We start from the raw sequence: 19,171 nt of genomic DNA, 5'->3' as shown, positions 1-19,171 counted from the left end.
GTTGGCTAATAGGTGGCGCACAATAGGCCAAACTAAAAATGAGCTCCATGGTATGCATACATGCCAACCCGCCCGATTTAGGCAGGATACTCCCGACTTTTCGTTAAAAAATATTGCTATTTTTCAAGTTCTCTCACCTAAAATACTTCCAGCCCCAATGCATCCCTATGGGAAAATGTGCGACTCCCGATTTCTCTGATGAAATCTCCCGCCCAGGTGAGCCTTCGGAATGTTGGCATGTCTGGGTATGTGCCAGGTGACATTGTCTTCATTCCTTCAAGCATGCCACAGTACCTTGCCAAGCAGTTGTGAAAGCAAAAGTAAAAGAAAATAGAACACGCCTCCAGTCCAGAGAGAGACCCAGAGAAAGAGAGAGAGAGTGCGATAGCAGCATAGCAATGCCATTATTTATGTAGACACTGGCCCCTCCTCCTTTCTGTTTTTACGAAGCGTACCGTTTAAGGCTGGGCTCAGACAGGATGAGAAGCTTCAAGATGCAGCTCCCTGGTGCTTTCTCAGCCTGCGCCTGGCTCTTCGTGTGCACTGTGTTTCTTCTGTTTCAGGGAGGAAGCACAGCACGCAAGCTGAAGTTTGTCACCGTGGTAAGTAAACAGACCCTTTGCGAATACAATAGTATGCCTTCACGTTAAATATTGCTTAGAAAAGGGGCGTCTAGAACTGAATCTATTTAAAAGGCAAGTTATACACTTTGGAGCTGGAAGTTAGAAATGCAAGCGATCGGTAAGAAAACAGGAGCTATACGCAGCAGTGTTTAATTAGAGATGTCACATGTTAATGTTTTGTATGCATTAGCAATTATTTTGCTTTCAAATTAAATGCTGTGTCCTCCTGCTGTGACGTCATGGCAGAGGATTGTTGATTTCTGAATCAACTGCCCAGTGGTCGAAGTGAGCCGGCACGGTCGAGAGCGGCGTTCCACTACTTTTTTTTTTTACTTCTAACATTTCTGCTACATTTTGCAACCATTCTGGAACTGTTTTTTGAAGTAAAACCACACTTCTCCACTTTACTACCTGGTGGCAGAGTTACATCTAATCTGAAATCTGTTTCAACTCAATTAGCTGTCAGCCAGCATGGTTGCAAACCTTGAAACATGTGTTTGACAGTGCCTCCTTCCTGCCTACTATGTCCCCCACCAGGGTCACAGTGCCACTACTTGGTATACTTCTAACACTGCAACTGCCATGGCAGGACAGCTTCACCTATGGTGCAACCCCCCCACACCCCCACCATCAGACTTCCGAGTGACAAATGAAGTAACGTGTCTCCATAGTTGATAGGTGCCCACCTATAAGTGTATCTGTAATCGCCAACAATGTTGCGCAGGCTAGAACCGTAGTGGTCTAACGTAGTAGGTTAGAACCGTAGCTGCATCCCAACTGGTAATGGAACATCACATCAATTCGCCTCCCTAATAGAGCAACCACAGCTGCTTTATCACAGGCACACATACACCGCTCACTACAATACAATAATGCTCTATTGGCATGACCAAGGATGCACGTGCTGGCCAAACTGGCTGTGCCTATTAGTGGGTCTATGGCGGCGGGTGTTGCTAGATCTGGAAAAGATCCGGGGCTACGCTAATGTCGGGACTGTCAGGACTCGGGGATGGCTAGCTTTTTGGTTGTAACCCCTGGGCTGCTATGCGGGGCTACAACCAAAAGACCCGGGGCTATAGCCCCCTTAGCCACCCCCTAGCAATACCTCGGGGGGCGAAACTGGTGCTTTCTGGAGCCTGGCATTTGCTTTGCCAGTGAATTGACAATGTCCTCATTTACTTCAAAAATGTTTCTCATGTTAGTAAATATGTTTTCATGTTAGGAAAAAAGAAAACATTGCAAAATCGAAATAATTTGTTTACAACGCGAGTCTTTTATAAATTAATCTGTTCATTAAATAAAAGCAACATTTCAGCAAAATAGAACTGTGTTAAAGTGGTAGCATTTTGCTATCAGCTCATGTGCTTTGTGCTGAAGGTGCACTTGATATTTGGATAGTCCTGCTGATCTCTTCTGCTTGGCATCTTGCACGTGGTTACCCTCTGATTTCGGGCCTAGGTACTTGCCAACCTTGCCATGCTCCCGCACTGCCTCCTGGCAACCCTTGCAATTGGGTCTGTATCTGTAACTTTACAGTCCCTCCTTTTTTCTGCACTAACCAGACCCCACCCCCCACCTCCCGTCTGTGCCTTAAAACTAGCACTTGCCACTTGCTGGCTGCACTACCACTTGTTTTTTATCCTTTGCTCAGCACTTTCCACTTCTCCCTCCCCCCCTGCACTTTCCCCATTCCCTCTCCCCTGCACTTGCGCGTTCTCAATGTCACTGGGCCTAGTAAGATCATTGTTTTTGTTCTCCCTTGTTCCCCTCCACTGCCTCGTCGCGCTCTGAAACACTTGTGTATGAGCGCGATACAAATAAAATATCATATCATATCCTAACATTAAAAAACACTTTCCCCAGACCTACTTTACACATAATTTACATGCGATCTGGTTTAATTACAGGCCAAATACTTGACAATCTTCCCACGTGGCTTGGTTGCCTCTGGGATTTTTTTTTTTTTTGTGACCTTTTAGCCCTCCATTCTGTTGCTTTTATCTTCATGCAATCTTATTTTTTTTGCCTATGAGGACTTGCATTTTTATTTCTCATTTTGTTTAGGGAAGTCTGCTGAGATCTTCGTTGCTATGTCTCTAAAGTTGCTCCTTCTTGAGTCTTAGTATTTGGTCACTTCCGTCTGCCCTTACTCACTGGACTAACCGAATCCTGCTCGTGGAAAGTGAGTTGGTCTAAGGGATCCAGTGGGGCTCTTCAGCAGCCCACGGTTTGGGTCTATTTGACTTCAAAATTTGGTCGAATTTATTTGACCTTTTCTTCGGTCTAAAATGCGAGGGGGAGGGCCGCGCAAACATCCCACCACTTACTCTCAACCTAATCTATACCCTTACCCACCCCCATATATACATTTAATGAAATTTGACCGAAGAAAAGGTCAAAAGAATTCGACCAAAAGTTTTAGGTCAAATGTTTTTAGGTCTAAGAGAAGGTGGATGAAAGAAACAATAAGCAGCCCTTTGTCTTGAAAGTGTAGGGCTCACGAAGGGCTATATCTACTGATTTTGCACTGCAAATATAATGGAGCAAGCTTATGCAGACATTTAAATATCACGCACAAGATTTAAAAATCGATTCTATTACCCACTGGTATCCAATGAAGAGACCGTCGCCAAGTGGTCCCAGCAAGAAAGGTTAAAAATAAGACGAACCGCTATGTTTTGAACTTTTTGCAAAAGGGAGAACTGTTAAAATGAAATGCCCAAGCAAGAAGACATTGCAGTGTTGCCTTTTGATGTAATTAAGGAGCCGACCACACTTGGTAAATGCTGTAACTCGATAAAAGGGATAGCTCTTCTGAGCAATCGCAATTTAAAGAAGGACGCTTTGACCACTTGACTTATCTGGCATCTAGTGAAAGATCACTTTGCCACCAAAAGCCAAGATGTGTTACTTTTGTGGCATAGCTTATTGGAGATTTGAACAAGATGGGATTGAGAGGTAGACCTTCTTGGCTACAGAACTTGTGTTTTGGTCCAAAGAGAATCACCTCTGTTTTACTAGGATTGAGTTGGAGCGGATTAAGGAGCTTCCATATTTCTGCTTCAGCAAGACATTGTGCTAAGGACTCGTTTTCAGGGTGACAATCTTCTAATTTAATATATATTTGGGTATTGCGTATATCTGATAGGATGCTGGGTTGAAGGCATGGAATGCTGGGCAAGAAGTGAGCGTTCCTCCTCCAGTTCGTCCTCGACCAGCTGCGCGTCCTGCACAGCCAACTCCCGGGCTGTTTTTTGGACAGTCTCACTGAAAAAGTGTAAATTGTTTCTTAGGAGGTGCAAATGCCCTTATGGTTCCACAGTCCATTGGAAATCCTCCCGGAGAATGAGGGGCTGGGAAAGTCCTCTAGGTGCCGGGCTCCTCTGTGTACTTGAAATGATTCTTGGCACTAAAGACACCAAACAAGCAGCATGTTAATGTCATCGCCCTCACAAATGGGAAGCCACTGGAACACCACACAACAAACAGGGAAGAACCCAACACACAGTACTGCATCCCTGTAGCAGAGGTTCTACGTTCATTGGCCAAGTTGTTTTTTTCCGATTAAATGTTTTCTGACAAAATTCCATCGATTTGTTTTCCTAGTTAGGGGAGTTCCCCCCAAGCCCATCCTTCCTTATTTGTAATAAACTTCCCCTTTTATCCCCCTCGCCCCCTCTATTGGTCGATGAGTTTTTTTGATCGAATTTTGACGTACAAAATTCCTTCAGAAAAAAAACGTTGGTGGCAAAACGACGGTATACTGTAGCAAAGAGGATGGGAAATAAACTAGCTACTACCGTGCTGCGATAGCGAAAGAGACGCACCGTATAGCAGTGAAACGTACGCTCCTTGAGGACGAGAGCTGTGTTCTTCCCCCTAACCTTGGGTTCGGGCGCATGACCAGCGTCTTGAGCTCTTTGGTTTCCATTCTGAGATCAGTGCCACCATCATTTTAGGTTGGGCAAACACTGGACTGTGATAAGACTTGAACTGGGGGGAATATGGGGCACTTTGAGTCTCTCGTTCAGTTTTTAGCATAAACAGGACGAGGGTTACATCATCAGAGATTCTGCCATGCAAGTCCCTAATAGACGATCAACACCCCAACACTGCCACGCTGCTAGCACAAGCTTTTGCAAAATGTCTTTCCAGCTCCACCTGCCCTCCCCTCCCCGCCCCCAACTGTCAACATACACCTGAGCGCAGACTTAGGGCACATCCACAGTAGCTGTGCCCCGTGCACGGTGATCCCGATGACGCCTCATGAACCGGCACATTCTTATCCCGATTATGGCACAGGAAGTCATATCATTGGATTCACTTTTTTTTTTAATTGTAACATTTAGTTTATGACAAACTTTTATTACACAACACACATTTAGCTCCCGATCCTGTAAAATATTAGTTATTTTTTTGCATTTCGCCAACCCCCTGCCCCCAAGGTCCAACAATAACGTCATAAACTCTGTCATCGTATTTACACGACTGTCAAAACCTCGTCCATACAATCAATTATTTGCACAAGTTAACTTGTTGTTCTTGCCCACAAGCATAAAAAACCACCACTCCTCCCTCCTCCATGTTGCCGCTTAAGGGGGCAAATTTATTTAGATGCATGGACCGTTTTGAGTTTAATTCAAGACATTCCGTTATCAAATTCTTAGTTGAGTCAACTGAGACATGGCAGAATCTGCATCGATGAAAAAATAATGACGTTAAGTGCATAGTTGCCAACATGATCCATTCCAATCTGTAGGTGCTTACCCAGTCCGGGTTTTTTCTTTGCATTCTGGGACTTGTAGTTCTGCTTTTCCAACTCAGACTACAAGTCCCAGAATTCAAATAAAAAACACAGACTGGATAATCACCTACAGATTGGAATGAATGATGTTGGCAACTATGTAAGTGTGGGGTAAATAAAGTACAAGAAAATGACTGAAGCCAGCAAAAGGCTACTTTAGTTACCAATGCGATATTCACTAAGGTGCTGCCAAGAGAGCCATCCTGTGCCAGGGCACGGCCAGTGGAGGCCATGGGCACTAACTTCTTTTCCTTTGCAGATGGGGAGCAGGTGCAAGTGGATCTAGGTCACCTGGCCCAAGCTCCGCCCACCTGGTGCCTTCCTGCCTGCTGCTCTTATTCACCACTTAGCAAGCCCCGCCCAACTGGTGCCTTCCTGCTTGCCGCTCTTTTCCACCACTTAGCAAGCCCTGCCCACCTGGTGCCTTCCTGCTTGCCGCTCTGTTTCCCTACCTAACGAGCCCTCCAGCCTCTTTTCCTTTGCAGATGGGGAGCTGGTGCAAGTGGATCTAGGTCACCTGGCCTAAGCCCCACCCACCTGGTACCTTCCTGCCTGCCGCTCTTTTTCACCACTTAGCAAGCCCCGCCCACCTGGTGCCTTCCTACTTCCCACTCTTTTTCACCACTTAGCAAGTCACGCCCACCTGGTGCCTTCCTGCTTGCCGCTCTGTTTCTCTACTTAAGGAGCCCTCCAGCTTCTTTACCTTTGCAGATGGGGAGCAGGTGCAAGTGGATCTAGGTCACCTGGCCTAAGGCCCGCCCACCTGGTGCCTTCCTGCCTGTCGCTCTTTTTCACCACTTAGCAAGCCCCGCCCACCTGGTGCCTTCCTGCTTCCCGCTCTTTTTCACCACTTAGCAAGCCACGCCCACCTGGTGCCTTCCTGCTTTCTGCTCTGTTTCCTTACTTAAGGAGCCCTCCAGCTTCTTTTAATTTGCAGATGGGGGGCAGGTGCAAGTGGATCTAGGTCACCTGGCCTAAGCCCCGCCCACCTGGTGCCTTCCTTCCTGCCTGCCGCTCATTTTCACCACTTAGCAAGCCCCACCCACCTGGTGCCTTCCTGCTTCCCGCTCTTTTTCACCACTTAGCAAGCCACACCCACCTGGTGCCTTCCTGCTTGCTGCTCTGTTTCCCTACTTAAGGAGCCCTCCAGCTTCTTTTCCTTTGCAGATGGGGATCAGGTGCAAGTGGATCTAGGTCACCTGGCCTAAGCCCTGCCCGCCTGGTGCCTTCCTGCCTGCTGCTCTTTTTCAACACTTAGCAAGCCCCACCCACCTGGTGCCTTCCTGCTTGCCGCTCTTTTTCACCTCTTAGCAAGCCACGCCCACCTGGTGCCTTCCTGCTTGCTGCTCTGTTTCCCTACTTAAGAAGCCCTCCAGCTTCTTTTCATTTGCAGAATGGGGGGCAGGTGCAAGTGGATCTAGGTCACCTGGCCTAAGCCCCGCCCACCTAGTGCCTTCCTTCCTGCCTGCCGCTCATTTTTACCACTTAGCAAGCCCCGCCCACCTGGTGCCTTCCTGCTTCCCGCTCTTTTTCACCACTTAGCAAGCCACACCCACCTGGTGCCTTCCTGCTTGCTGCTCTGTTTCCCTACTTAAGGAGCCCTCCAGCTTCTTTTCCTTTGCAGATGGGGAGCAGGTGCAAGTGGATCTAGGTCACCTAGCCTAAGCTCCGCCCACCTAGTGCCTTCCTACCTGCTGCTCTTTTTCACCACTTAGCAAGCCCCGTCCACCTGGTACCTTCCTTCAGCTTCACCGTCTTGTGGCCAATGCTGGATTTGACTTTTATGGACTTCATTCATTCATGGTGCGTCACTCTTTCTCAACTCACATGCTGGACTTCCTTTGCATCTTGCACTCATGGTGGCCCTGAATCATGCTGTTCCCATCTTTATCTTGTACCTTGGCTTGCAACATTATGTGTTACTACTGACTTCTGCAATTGTATTCGCTCTCCACTCTTGCTTCTCCACTCTTTTTGACTGCTTACTCTCTGTTCTCTCCTCCTTTCTCTTCTCCCTTTTCCTATCTCCTCCCCTTACTTTCTTCTTTACACTTACTCTATCAGAATTGTCCCTGGACCTAATATGATAGCAACCTCGTCTGTTTCCTCCACCCTCCCATTACTGTTTTTTTCCACCACCCCTCCAGCACTATCTGAAATGTCGTCAGGCCTAGTACAGTAGTCGCCTGTCTGTTTCCATTTCCTTCCCACTCTCCCCCCCTTCCTTATCTATGTCTTAGCTCTTGCACTATCTGAAATGTCGTCAGACCGAGTACGATAGTTAATTTCACATCCTTACTGTTCATGGCCTGTAAGAATGTGGTTGTATTTTCCCTTGTTTCCTCCCTTGCCTTGAAGCGCTTTGAAACACATTGTGTATAGGCGCTATATAAATAAACAATCAAATCAAAATCAAATCCTCTGCCACCTTGACTGGGAGACAAATACTATGCAATTCAGCAAAAGGCAGACAATAGCCTCTCAGAGCTCTCAGAGAGCACTCGGGACATAGAAGATCTTCAAACCATACTGGGGCATACATCTATATATGCCACCAGTTCGGGTTTGCCAAAATACTAGAATGTGATAAGACTTTGACTGGAGGAAATGGGGGCACTTTGAGTCTCTCGTTCTGTTTTAAGCATACACAGGACGAGAGTCACACCATCACAGATTCTGCCATGCAAGTCCCTAACCATGATCAAACCCCCCCCTCCCATACAGCTACTACAAGCTTCTGCAAGATGTCTTTTCAGCTCCACCTGCCCTCCCCTCCCCCACCCGATCACACAACACACCTGAGTGCAGCCTTGGGGCACACCCAGAGCAGCTGTGCCCCGTGCACGTTGATCCCGGTGGCGCCTCATGAACCTTGACCCTGATTATATGAGAGGAAGAGATAGCACATTTTTATCCTGATTATGGCACAGGAGGTGATTTAATTGGGTTAACCAATAATTACGATAAGTGTGGGGGTAATAAAGTACTCAAAAATGACTGAAGCCGGCAGAAGGCTACTTTAGTTAGCAAAGCGATATTCACTAAGGTGCTGCCAAGAGGGCCATCCTGTGCCAGGGCACGGCCATTGGACTGGAGGCCACATGGGCACTAGCATCCATGCTGTCACGTCTACATGTATTCTACATATCTGCAATTGGAGAGCATCTTGCATGTAAAGGAGTGACTGGGGCCGAGTTTTAAAGGGTTAATGGTATGATCCGCCTTTATATTAAGGAGCACACTGCCATGCGGATAAAGGATATCGCACTCGGCCTTCGGCTCTTTCTCTCTACTCGGTTACAAAGAGCATTGATGGTTTTTCGAAAACTTGATAAAAATATTACATGAAACGTTTACAAACATGTGCTGTAGTCCATAAAGCATAGTTGCCAACATGATCCATTCCAGTCTGTTGGTGTGTGTCCAGTCCGGGTTTTTTCTTTGCATTCTGGGACGTGTAGTTCTGCTTTTCCAACTCAGACTACAAGTTCCAGAGTTCAAAGAGAAAACACGGACTGGATAAACACCTACAGATTGGAATGGATGATGTTGGCAACTATGCATAAAGGATCTCACACTCAAAGTGCCTCAACAACAAGCGATGACATTGAAGTTCGAAACAAACTGAACTAAAAGCAGTCACCAAGTAGCATCAACCTGCAATGCTGTTATTTGTTGTAGAGACTGGCCCCTCCCCCCCTTTTTTTTTAGCTCTGTTGATTGGGGACAATGCTACCAATGGCAACTGCTGGTACATGCAGAGTTGCTGAGGGAAATGCCTTCACTGAGTACTACATATCAAGCATTTGACAGCACTGTGAAGCTCCTTTTTACTTTGTGAAATGCCCTTACAGGTCTCCCTTGAGGCAATAGAATTAGGCCTTGCAATGCTGCAGCAGCCAAACTTAGTATTGGTTCAAAGGTATCAGAGCCGTAGCCTGCAGTATCATTCTTCGGGAACAAGAATACATATTGAAAGAAGGGGAGGGGGGTATAATAATAGAATATACGGGTGTATACTAGGCTCCCACTGTTTTGGATAACAAAAAATACTGGAGCACCAACATACCATGGAGTGCCACAGAAGCGTACTCAGGAAGCACATCGGAACGCTCACTTGACATAATTGAATCCGCCATTGATTGCTGACAGGGCAAAATGGAAGTAGGTCTGACATTAAACACTCGGCCCAATGGAACATCTTCTTGCTGCACCTGTTGGGCATAATGGATTATGGCTCATCTGTGCCGAGGGGCAATAATGGAATCAGTTCCTTCTGTACTAGTTGGGCAAAATGGAATTTGCGTATTCTGTGCTAGGCGGGACTTAGGGAATCAGGCCGTGCCATTCTAACATGGCATACCATGTGCAAATCCAGCTGGATAAGTACTGAAAAAGATCAGTACTTGATGGCTACAAATTAAAGTACTTAAACCAGCGGATTGATACATAAAACGGATGAGGGTACTGTAATTAGTGGAAGCCTTTTATTTCAGTAATGGGAGATGGGGTAATTCTTACAGCAATAAGTGGGGCTTTATCTACATATATATATATAAAACGAGGTCAGGGCGCCCCTCTGCAAGTAAAAACAGAGTGTGATAACCTGTTCTGTGGGAATGTACCCACTCAGAGTCCGCAGCCACATGTTTTAGCTCACTGTACCTTTCACAAAGGAGGAATTTCTATTTCCATATCAGTCTTTGTCCCGCCAACTTGAGCAGTCCAGCACCGAAATGCTGTGGCAATCCACCTTTGAACAAGAGTACCAACAGCAACCTCAGACATGTGTTTTCAGCCTAGTCAGACCTCATCATCAGTGAGGTTGAGCTGTGCCTCTCTGAGCACAGTGAGCAAGGAATCCACATCTGGATAACCCTAGGTAACGTAGGGTGACCAACCCCAAGTTCCTATATATATATATATATATATATGAGTAAATCAATGTAGCTAAATAATGGCGCTCTACCTCCTTAGGTGGCTGGTGCTAGAGTGACGAATTTAGCCAAATTCGTAATGTGGGAAAAACACACAAGCCCCTGCGTGGTTGTAACACTGCAAAAAACCACCCAGTGGGCATGTGTAGAAAATACTCCAGCACACAAGACCTAGCTATTTAAAATATTGTATTTATTGGTACTTAATACAGCACATTACAAAAATACAGAGGTGAGATCATACACCTCTGTGACAGCCATAAGGTTGAACAAAACACTCACCCCACGGGTGTAAGGTGGTCACGCGTTCCGCCTGAATGCTCAGGCTTCCTCAGACCTTTAAAATAAGATTTGGCTGCGGTCACTGCTCGCATAATCCTTGGCTTGTAAACACTGACCCTATGTGGGGGCATATGTCTGAGAGCGGCTACCCTAGCTGGTTTCAGTCATTCAATTATGAATAGGCACACTTGTGCTCACTTGTTACACATCAATTGTAATTTGACAATTATACGTTAAAATAAGCAGTTTAGAGCATCTCCATGGTGTAGTTCACATTGCGGTAGTTTACATTAGTGACTCCCTTACGCGTATCTTTTACGCTATTTAGCAATGCACTTACCTTATCCATAAGACTTTGACCGTTCCAATATGGAGGCCATCGTAGGTGATAGATTTCACCATTGTTTTCTTGCAGCAGTCACATGACTGTGTTTGCACGTGATGTGACACGAATGGGGATGCCCTATAACTGCTTTTCTTTTTAAACTCTATGATGTGCAAGCCGCATTTAGATTTTAAAGGTCTGAGGAAGCCTGAGCATTCAGGCGGAACGCGTGACCATCTTCCACCCGTGGGGTGAGTGTTTTGTTCAACCTTATGGCTGTCACAGAGGTGTATGATCTCACCTCTGTATTTTTGTAATGTGCTGTATTAAGTACCAATAAATACGATATTTTAAATAGCTAAGTCTTGTGTGCTGGAGTATTTTCTACACATGCCCACTGGGTGGTTTTTTGCAGTGTTACAACCACGCAGGGGCTTGTGTGTTATTCCCACATTACGAATTTGGCTAAATTCGTCACTCTAGCACCAGCCACCTAAGGAGGTAGAGCGCCATTATTTAGCTACATTGATTTACTCATATTTAGCTTATGGCTGCCACCGCCCTTGACTTCACACACTGGTAGAGGAAACTTTGGAAAAGCCTAGCAACCAGGTATCCAACATTAGTCAAGGTGTGGCCCTCCGTCTCTACATGAGGGTCATAGTGTTTACCTATATTTGGTAAACGCATGTGAGATTTGAATCTGGCTATGTTTTTCTGACCAGGGGGAGACCAACTAAGCACTTCTTAGCCACGATTAAGTGGAGTGAGGAGTTTATAGCACGAGTTGATTTGCCTAGTGCTATCGAGCTTAGTCTATTAGCTATTTTTCATACGGCACATGCAATAGATCTAGCGCGGGTGATAGTTTTTCTAACCCGCAGCTATGACAGACCAGGTTGAAGCAAGGAGACGAGCGGCAGCTAGCATTCTTTTCAATCAAGAGGCAATAACTACTGATACTGAGGTGGACAAGAGTCTTCCAGCAAGTCTGACTGTACAGCAAAAATTGGACAAGCTTGAAAAAATAAAGAAAAAAGAGATATCGAAATGGTGGGAGGCCATGGGCCTCATTACGACCCAGGCGGTAAGTTACCGCCTGGGTCGTAACCTGACCACCATGGTGTAAACTAAGTTTACACCATGGTGGATGGCGAATTTATCACCCCATTCCAAGGTGAGTGGGGCGGTAAATCCCCATTTCCCATTTTACCCTTCCCCATTCCCATTTTTGCCCCATAGGGCATAATGGGAGTGGGGAAGGCGCTAATTATGCCACCGTAAATTACGGTGGCGTAATTAGCACCATGGTCCCTTAGCGCCATGGATTTTAATGCCTGCAAAAAGCAGGCATTAAACTCACCATGGCGCAAAGGGACCTCGGAATCAGGCGTTAAGGGTCGGCGCCCTTTACAGCGCCGTTAACCCCTTAACGCCTGATTCGTAATGAGTCCTCATGACTCTGCAAACATATCTTGAAGTTCAAAGAATCCCTAGAGGCCTAAGAATCCTCACGATCCCTACATTTGAAGATATAAACCCTGAGCTGATTAAAGAATGGACAGACCATACCAATACATGCTCGTTTAAGATGATTGAAAGTTTGGTCAAATATGCGAAAATAGATATAACCAAACTACTTAAAGATATTGAAGTGATGGAGGAACAGCTTTTCACTTCAGAAGAAGGTGATGAATTTAAGAGGAGAATGTCACGTCTGGAAGAAAATCTCGAGAGACATGAGGGAGAAATCAGAATGAGAAAACAACACAAGTTCAAACGAGATCGTATAGACTACGAACAAGGGAGGATTTATACATTTGCTAAGAGGTTTGATAACCCCTTCAAAATCAGACTGCAACAAATGGAAACCAACAATGCCCAAGCATCAGCCCCATTAAGTGAAGAACCAAGCAGCTCTGAAATTAGTTCATCGGAAACAGAAGGAATGGGCTAAACATTTTTTTATTTTTTAGAGGAGTTCAAACTACTACATTTGGACAGCAAATCAGAGAGAAGAGGACAAGGCCAATACAAAGGACAAGGAAGAGGAGCAGCTGCAAGAGGGGGTAGAGGAAGACGAGGCGGGGGAACAAACACAGACAACCAATCGCCCATGGCAACGAGATCTGGAGCCAAGGAGAAGGTGAAACCCCGAGGCAACGAGACCTCCAATTGAACATTTTCAATATTTCCAAAAGAAACCTGACAGATCATGAATCATCAGTGCTTTCCTTGGGTCTTTCCTTAAGCCCCTCTCACATGTTTGATTACACTTCCACTAGGGTAGATTTATTCAAATTTACCAGAAAACTCAAGTTGACCAAATTTCACGCCACTAAGATTGAAGAGAATCTAGGCATTAAGAAAAAACAGGCAGTAAAAGAGGTCTCCATATTATCTGAAAAATATCTGACTAGCCTTTTTTGTTTGGCCAATATGGAAGATACTGTGGAATCCAACTTGGACAATAACGTTGCAATGGATGAGTCCATGTTAGAAGCAACATTTGGCATCTCTACTGATTTGAACTGTCCCACTAAATTTAAACCACAGTCGATTGGACCCATTGACATTTTTGAAAAACTAGTAATGAAAGATCTCAAGAAATGATCTAGTCATATTGCACCGGCCAATCACAATCTTAATCACTCGCAATTCCAGGCATTACAAACTTTGAAAAGCGATCATTCCATAGTCATCCGCCCTTCGGACAAAGGTGGAGGCATTGTTGTCATGGACAGCGACAAATATGAACATGAAGCCAAGAGACAACTCAGTGACAACACCAACTATATACCAATAGAAATGGAGACGCTATCGGACACCAAACTGATATACCATGGAATGTTGAAAGAGTGGTGTGATTTGGAGCTTATAGATCGAGATGAATACTTCTTTCTCAAAAATGCCCATCCGGTAACCCCTCTGATCTACTTTAACCCCAAGATCCACAAAAGCCTTATGAACCCTCCAGGTCGTCCCATTGTTTCTTCTATTGGCAGTCTGCTTGAAAACACATCCAAATATTTAGACTTTTTCTTTCAGCCGTTTGTTTTGAGTCTGAACTCTTACATACGAGACACTGTGGATTTGCTTGCCAAGTTGGAAAACATCAATTGGGAGCCTGGGTATTTGCTAGTGTCATTAGATGTAGTATCCCTATATACCTCAATACAGCACTCAGCAGGCATAAAGGCATGTCAATCATTCTTGGAAAGTAGATCGATAATCTACCGCCAACACAATAAGATGCTATTGAATATGTTGCAATTTTGTCTTGAACACAATTACTTCCTACATGAAAATCAGCTTTTCAAGCAAATACGTGGGACAGCAATGGGGTCATGCATGGCCCCTACTTATGCCAACCTTTATATGGGATGGTGGGAGACTAATCAGGCGTGGACAGAAGAATTGGAATATTGGACCCAACACATAAAAATTTGGTATCGTTTTATCGATGATCTATTTATTATTTGGGATGGGACTGAGTTTGAGTTAAAGGAATATGTGAAGATACTCAATGACAACACATTAAATTTGGAACTAACCACGGTCATCAGCCCACATAATCTGGTATTTCTAGATGTGGAATTCCTGGTAGAGAAAAATATGCTGACCTCCAAATTATACAGGAAACCCACCAGTTCCAATTCGACTCTCCACGCCAAAAGCCACCACCCAAGAACCCTAATAGACTCCATACCTTATGGGGAATTTTTGAGAGCGAAAAGAGCCTGCAGTAATAGCGAGGACTATATGAGTGAAGCCAAAAAAATCAGTCAGAGATTCATTAAACGAGGATATGAAAAGGATGTCATTTTCAAAAGCTTCATGAAAGCAAAAATACCCACTAGAGAATCCTTGTTGTGTAGAAAAGTGAAATCGAAAGATAAAAAATCAGGTTTATCACAGGATATAACCATCAAGCTAAAGAAATCAAAATGATAATGAACAAACACTGGAAAGTCTTGCTCACTGACCCTCATCTCAAGCCAGTTCTTGATGACTTCCCTCAGATTACGTATCGCAAGGCTCCCACGCTTAAAACTATGCTGTCCCTTAGCATGGTAATTAGCAAACCGGCTGACAATTTAGGAATTATTCAGAGTGGAAGAACGGGTTTCTATAAATGTGCTCACTGTAAATTGTGCAATCATGTGTCTAAGGTTCCCTTTCAGAGTGTTAATGGCCACAGTTGGAAATACAAACATAGAATCTCTTGTACCACGAAATATGTAGTCTATGTGATTACATGTACTTGTGGCTTGCACTATATAGGCTCGAAAATAGGTCCTTTAAAGATGTGGATTCTCCAACACTACAGAGCCATTAAAAATGGAGATTTAACATACCCTCTCACTAGCCACTTTCAAGAAAAATATAATGGTGATGTGAAATCTCTATCCTTCACTGGGCTGGCTTATATACCACCCAGCAAAAGATTAGGCAACCGAGAATTGAAACTGAGGCAATTAGAGGCAACACTCATTTGTAAGTTTGACACCTTGAGACCGAAAGGATTGAACATAGATGCAGAACTCTATGTGTTTTTACAAACCTGAGCTTTTCAATATATATGATAATATGAATGTTATATACAACCTTGTTCTTAGATATGAGTTTAAATCCTAATTTGCCATCTGCACACTTGGTAGGGGTAAACTGGAAATACAGGATGAGCCTTTGGCAATTACGCTATATTTATAGCTGTATGATTTGCATTGTATTATTGACATATGAATTGCTATTTGCACATTGGGAGAAGTGAGATATTGACATCTCTATCGACAAGCTGAATCACATATCTAATGAGGCTGCCATCCTTTTTGCACTTTATCATTGACATAGGAATTGCGATTTGCACTAGGGAGTAATAGTTGGATATTTGAAGCATGGGATGACCTTTTGGCCATCACCCTATGCTAGTCTGAACTGTACTCAATAATTTAGGAATTGCTATTTGCACATTGGGAGCAGTGTAAGTTACACATCACGCTGCTGACTGATTTATTTAATAAGGCTGCTTTTCTCTTGCACTTTATCATTATCATAGGAATTGCTATTTGCGCAATAGACATTTTATTGGTGTAATGGAACTTATTTCTGTGTATTTAATGTAGTAGGGTGCTAACTTTGAAGGATTCAATATTTGACTCAGGTATTGCTATTTGCACACTGGGAGGAGCTAGATGATGTATCAATTTTACTCTCCCTTCAGACTCGGGGTTCACTTGTGCATCCACTAAGCAATAGGGCATCTGCCTGTAGGAATTATGTCTATTATAGGCACACTCTCCATAATCAGGGCACTTGCCTTTTGACGATTTGGCTGCGGTCGCTGCTCGCATAATCCTTGGCTTGTAAACACTGACCCTATGTGGGGGCATATGTCTGAGAGCGGCTACCCTAGCTGGTTTCAGTCATTCAATTATGAATAGGCACACTTGTGCTCACTTGTTACACATCAATTGTAATTTGACAATTATACGTTAAAATAAGCAGTTTAGTGCATCTCCATGGTGTAGTTCACATTGCGGTAGTTTACATTACTGACTCCCTTACGCGTATCTTTTACGCTATTTAGCAATGCACTTACCTTATCCATAAGACTTTGACCGTTCCAATATGGAGGCCATCGTAGGTGATAGATTTCACCATTGTTTTCTTGCTGCAGTCACATGACTGTGTTTGCATATATATATATATATATATATATTTTTATTTTTATTTATTTTTTTATTTTTTTTCAGTAAAAAAACTTTGTTAAATGGACGTTATGGTTAAGTTGTGCTACTAAAAACCTATGAAATTCAGTAAAAAAATGTGTTAAAGGGATGTTATGGTTCCAAGTAAAACCGAAAAAACCCCTGAAATTCGCCAGTTATGGTAAGCTATGCAACCATAACTCGTGCCACCATCATGCATTGCTAAGACTAACACCCAGGACATCAAAGATGACATCACAAATGTCTTTGATGACATCACCGATGACATCACATATCTAAATCTCTGTTTTTTCTTTCAGTGATATATCTTAGACAGTAATAGTTAGGAACAAAGAAATCAAAAAGTACTATATTCGTAGACTTATATTTCAAATGTGTCCTTACAATAATTCACTTAGGGTCCACTCACAGCATATGAAATATATGCATAAGAAAAATACACACTGAAAAGATAGCAATGCTTTCTGTGTATGAAGATAATCAGTGAGGTTATCAACACTTTCTTATTGTTCTGTTGTTTTTTTATTACTGTACTTTCCCTGGATGTGTTCATATTTGTATTTGTACTACTTTTTTAGGGTGCAGTCACATCATGTGATATTTGTACATAGGGAAGTACTAGGTTTGAAACAGAGCAATCTTTTCTGTGCATAAAGATAATCATTTAGGTTGTGAACACTTTCTGCTTCTACTGCTGCTTTTTTTGCGTACTTCACTTTCTCTATACATATTTATATTTGTATGTGTTGTTGTGTCATTCTGTTTTGTATGTAGTAATGAAATTATGTAGTCAGTGGTTTTATTAGCTACTTATTACATGTTGCACAGTACAGAAAACTCTAATAAGAAAGCATTTATTATTTCACTATTCAACATGGGAAAATTATGAATATTGCACTTCCATCACTTCCATCATGTATGCTGCACACAATTCTCATATTTATACATGAGTAGCTTAGTACATTCTTAAGAACTTTATAATAGAATGTTATTTATATCAATGCATTGTCTAATGCACTACACAGCTCAAGATATCTATTCCAATGATCCTTAACACTTTTTCTGTCAACATTATAATAAGAATCCCTTGTACAGAGTTTTTATAAAAGGTAAATACACATGTGATGTCATCAGTGATATCATCAATGACATTTGTGATGTTATCTTTGATATCCTGGGTTTTAGTCTTAGCAATGCATGGTGGTGGTGCGAGTTATGGTTGCATAGCTTAACTGGCGAATTTCAGGGGTTTTTAGGTTTTACTTGGAACCATAACGTCCCTTTAACAAAGTTTTTTTACTGAATTTCATAGGTTTTTAGTAGCGCAACTTAACCATAACGTCCCTTTAACAAAGTTTTTTTACTGAATTTCATAGGTTTTTAGTAACGCAACTTACCCATAATGTCCCTTTATCAAAGTTTTTTTTCCTGAATACACATATACATAGTGTGAATTTTGATAGATGTTTACTAGGATTCCCTTACTTTATGTTATGTTATTAGCATTTGTAAAGGGCTCGTTTGCCCAAAGGCATCATGGCGCTGGAAGGGAAGCTACCCAGTCGGAGAAGGCCAGTGGAGTGGTCAGGATTAGAACAGGTTGGTTTTCAACGCTCTTCTGAATCCGAGATGGTTAATAGTGGCCCTAAGAGGTTCAGGGAGGCTGTTCCAGAGAAGGCTCTACCACCAAGCCTAGCCCGGTTAAACCTGGGGACAGTGAGCAGGTTAGAAGTAGCAGAGCGGAGGTTCCGGTCCGGACAATATCGGGTGAATTTAAGCTGCAAAAATTCAGCACCCTGACCGTGAATAGCCCGGTGAACAATACACATAGATTTAAACTGAATTCGTTGGTTCACCAGGAGCCAGTGCAGTTGGCGAAGCACTGGTGTAATGTGGACACCATAAGGGGAGCCAGTAGCCAGCCTAGCAGCCAGGTTCTGCATTTGCTGATGCGATGGATGAGGCTGATAGGTTGAGACAGATAGAGCGAATTGCAATAGTCCAGTCGTGTGAGGACTAACACGGCTACCACAGGGGGGCGGAGGGCTACCGAGATCAAGGGCATAACCCTCTTAAGGATTCTGATCTGGTGGTGGGTGGACTGGCACACGGCCGCAACCTGGTTAGACATAGACAAAGAAGCGGAGAATATATACATATAACATGCTGAACTCCCTGCTAGGGATGTTGATGTCCGCGGACTGCGTCAATATCCGCGGACGGACGCAGATAACATCAACACTACCCAAAAACTCAGGGGGTATCTTAGATTGTTCTATCATGCTATATAAACACTGAAAAAGTTCAAAAAGCAGCACATAAACACATTATATGTAACAATAAATAAGAAAATGGAACCTATATATGTAACACATCAACCATCCATTTAAATACCATATGTACTAAAATGGAATATACCACAACGAAAAACATATGCCTCAAACATAATTACCTGACAGAAAGTGCAC

At 43.5% G+C, this 19,171-nt stretch overlaps 1 protein-coding gene across 1 annotated transcript in view; it reads left to right on the top strand.

Annotated features, from left to right (window-relative positions):
• Nucleotides 1-387: 387 nt before the first annotated feature.
• The window catches only part of LOC138570103 (prostatic acid phosphatase-like), a 406,974-nt gene continuing 388,190 nt past the window's right edge, over nt 388-19,171 (top strand). Inside the window, exon 1 of the mRNA XM_069648716.1 lies at nt 388-602. Coding sequence (XP_069504817.1) covers nt 480-602 — 123 coding nt within the window. The 5' untranslated portion in view covers nt 388-479. The remainder of the gene's footprint in view (nt 603-19,171) is intronic.

The sequence above is a fragment of the Ambystoma mexicanum genome, chromosome 2q, assembly GCF_040938575.1.
Source record: "Ambystoma mexicanum isolate Mex_15411 chromosome 2q, UKY_AmexF1_1, whole genome shotgun sequence".
In the NCBI taxonomy this organism is placed as follows: domain Eukaryota; kingdom Metazoa; phylum Chordata; class Amphibia; order Caudata; family Ambystomatidae; genus Ambystoma; species Ambystoma mexicanum.
Note: the sequence above shows the minus strand (reverse complement) of the source record. Positions and strands in the feature narration are given on the sequence as shown.